At 48.9% G+C, this 2,248-nt stretch overlaps 1 protein-coding gene across 1 annotated transcript in view; it reads right to left on the bottom strand.

Moving 5' to 3' along the window:
- LOC106900048 (heterogeneous nuclear ribonucleoprotein U-like protein 2) overlaps positions 1-2,248 on the bottom strand; it is a gene marked incomplete at its 3' end in the record, with an annotated part of 7,734 nt that overhangs the window by 1,474 nt on the left and 4,012 nt on the right. The window contains exon 3 of the mRNA XM_014962008.1: positions 1,881-2,009. Within this exon, the coding sequence (XP_014817494.1) occupies positions 1,881-2,009 (129 nt within the window). The remainder of the gene's footprint in view (positions 1-1,880; positions 2,010-2,248) is intronic.

Raw genomic sequence — 2,248 nt, 5'->3', positions numbered from 1 at the left:
GAGAGAGAAATTGGGGGGAAATAGAGAAATTTAGGGAAAAATACAGAAATTGGGGAAGAAATTAACAAATTTGGGGAGGAAATAGGGAAATTTGGGGGGAAACGACCAAAATTTGGAAGGAAATAGGGAAATTTGGGGGGAAACGACCAAAATTTGGGAGGAAACAGGCAAAATTTGGGAGGAAACAGGCAAAATTTGGGAGGAAACAGGCAAAATTTGGGAGGAAACAGGCAAAATTTGGGAGGAAACAGGCAAAATTTGGGAGGAAACAGGCAAAATTTGGGAGGAAACACAGAAGTTTAGGGAAAAGATATGGAAATTCAGGAGAAAATGACCAAATTTTGGGAGGAAATATGGAAAATTAGGAGGACATTCAGGAATTTTGGGAGGACATTCAGGAATTTTGGGAGGACACGGGCAATATTTGGGAAAAGATATGAAAATTTGGGAGGAAATTAACAAGTTTTGGGAGGAAATATGGAAATGTGGGAGGAAATGGGCAAAATTTGGGGAGGAAACAGGCAAAATTTGGGGGAAATTAACAGATTATGGGAGGAAAATATGGAATTTTAGGAGGAAACGGGCAAAATTTGGGAGAAAAAAATGGAAAATTTGGGGGAAAGTAACAAATTTTGGGAGGAAACGGGAAAAAATTTGGGAGGAAACGGGAAAAAATTTGGGAGGAAACGGGAAAAAATTTGGGAGGAAACGGGAAAAAATTTGGGAGGAAACGGGAAAAAATTTGGGAGGAAATATGGAAATTTGGGACAAAACGGACAAAATTTGGGAAAAAATACAGAAATTTTTGGAGGAAACGGGCAAAATTTGGGAGGAAATGGGCAAAATTTGTGGGAGGATTTGGGGCGATTGAAGGTGTTTAGGTGGGAGTTTTGGGTCCGTTTTGTGTGGTTTTGGGTCCTCTCTGTCTCGGGGTGGATTTTGGGGGGGTTTGGGGTTTTTTGGGGGGGTCACCTGGTCGAGGATGAAGTTCCTCTATTTTGGGGGGATTTTAGGCTGTTTCAGGGGTGGATTTTGGGGCGAGTTGGGGTGGTTTTGGGTCAGCTGGTCCAGGATGAAGTTCCTCTATTTTGGGGGGATTTTAGGCTGTTTCAGGGGTGGATTTTGGGGCGAGTTGGGGTGGTTTTGGGTCAGCTGGTCCAGGATGAAGTTCCTCTATTTTAGGGGGATATTTGGGGGGGTTGACGTGGGTTTTTTGGGGTGATTTGGGGTGGTTTTGGGTCACTTGGTGGAGCATGAAGTTCCTCTGCTTTGGGTGGATTTTGGGGCGATTTTAGGTGTTTCGGGGGTGGATTTTGGGGCGAGTTGGGGTGGTTTTGGGTCACTTGGTGGAGCATGAAGTTCTTCTGCTTTGGGTGGATTTTGAGGCGATTTCAGATGTTTCAGGGGGTGGATTTTGGGGTGATTTGGGGTGGTTTTGGGTCACTTGGTGAAGGACTAAGTTCCTCTGTTTTGGGTGGATTTTGGGGTAATTTTGGGTGTTTCGGGGGTGGATTTTGGGGCGAGTTGGGGTGGTTTTGGGTCACTTGGTGGAGCATGAAGTTCTTCTGCTTTGGGTGGATTTTGAGGCGATTTCAGGTGTTTCGGGGGTGGATTTTGGGGCGATTTGTGGTGTTTTTGGGTCACCTGGTCCAGGATGAAGTTCCTCTATTTTGGGGGGATTTTAAGTGTTTTGGGGGTGGATTTTGGGGCGATTTGGGGTGGTTTTGGGTCACCCGGTTGGGAATTTCCTCTATTTGGGGGAGGATTTGGGGCGATTGAGGGCATTTAGGTGGGAGTTTTGGGTCCGTTTTGGGTGGTTTTGGGTCCTCCTGTCTCGGGGTGGATTTTGGGTGGATTTAGGGGTGTTTTGGGGGCGTCACCTGGTCGAGGATGAAGTTGCGGCGTGCGCGGGGCGCGATCTGCACCAGTTTGCTCAGACACTGGGCCGCCTCCTGCACCAGCGCGTCCCGGCTCCGCGCGTCCAGCTCCGGCTCCTCGGGGCCTCCCGGCTGCGGGGGGGGGACACGGGGGGGTCAGCACCCAGAGAGGGACCCCAAAATACACCCCCCCACACCCCAAAATTACCCCGTATCGTCCCCCGGGTCCTAAATCCCCCCCAGGGACCCCAAAACCTACATGGGACCCCCCAAAATGCCCAAATTCCAACCCCACTGGATCCTAAATCGCCCCCCAGGAACCCCAAAATCCCCCCAAAACACACCCAGGATCCCCCAAAATCCCCCCAAAA

Source organism: Calidris pugnax, unplaced genomic scaffold, assembly GCF_001431845.1.
Source record: "Calidris pugnax isolate Ruff unplaced genomic scaffold, ASM143184v1 scaffold1168, whole genome shotgun sequence".
NCBI classification, from domain to species: domain Eukaryota; kingdom Metazoa; phylum Chordata; class Aves; order Charadriiformes; family Scolopacidae; genus Calidris; species Calidris pugnax.
This window is presented reverse-complemented; position numbering and strand designations above follow the sequence as displayed.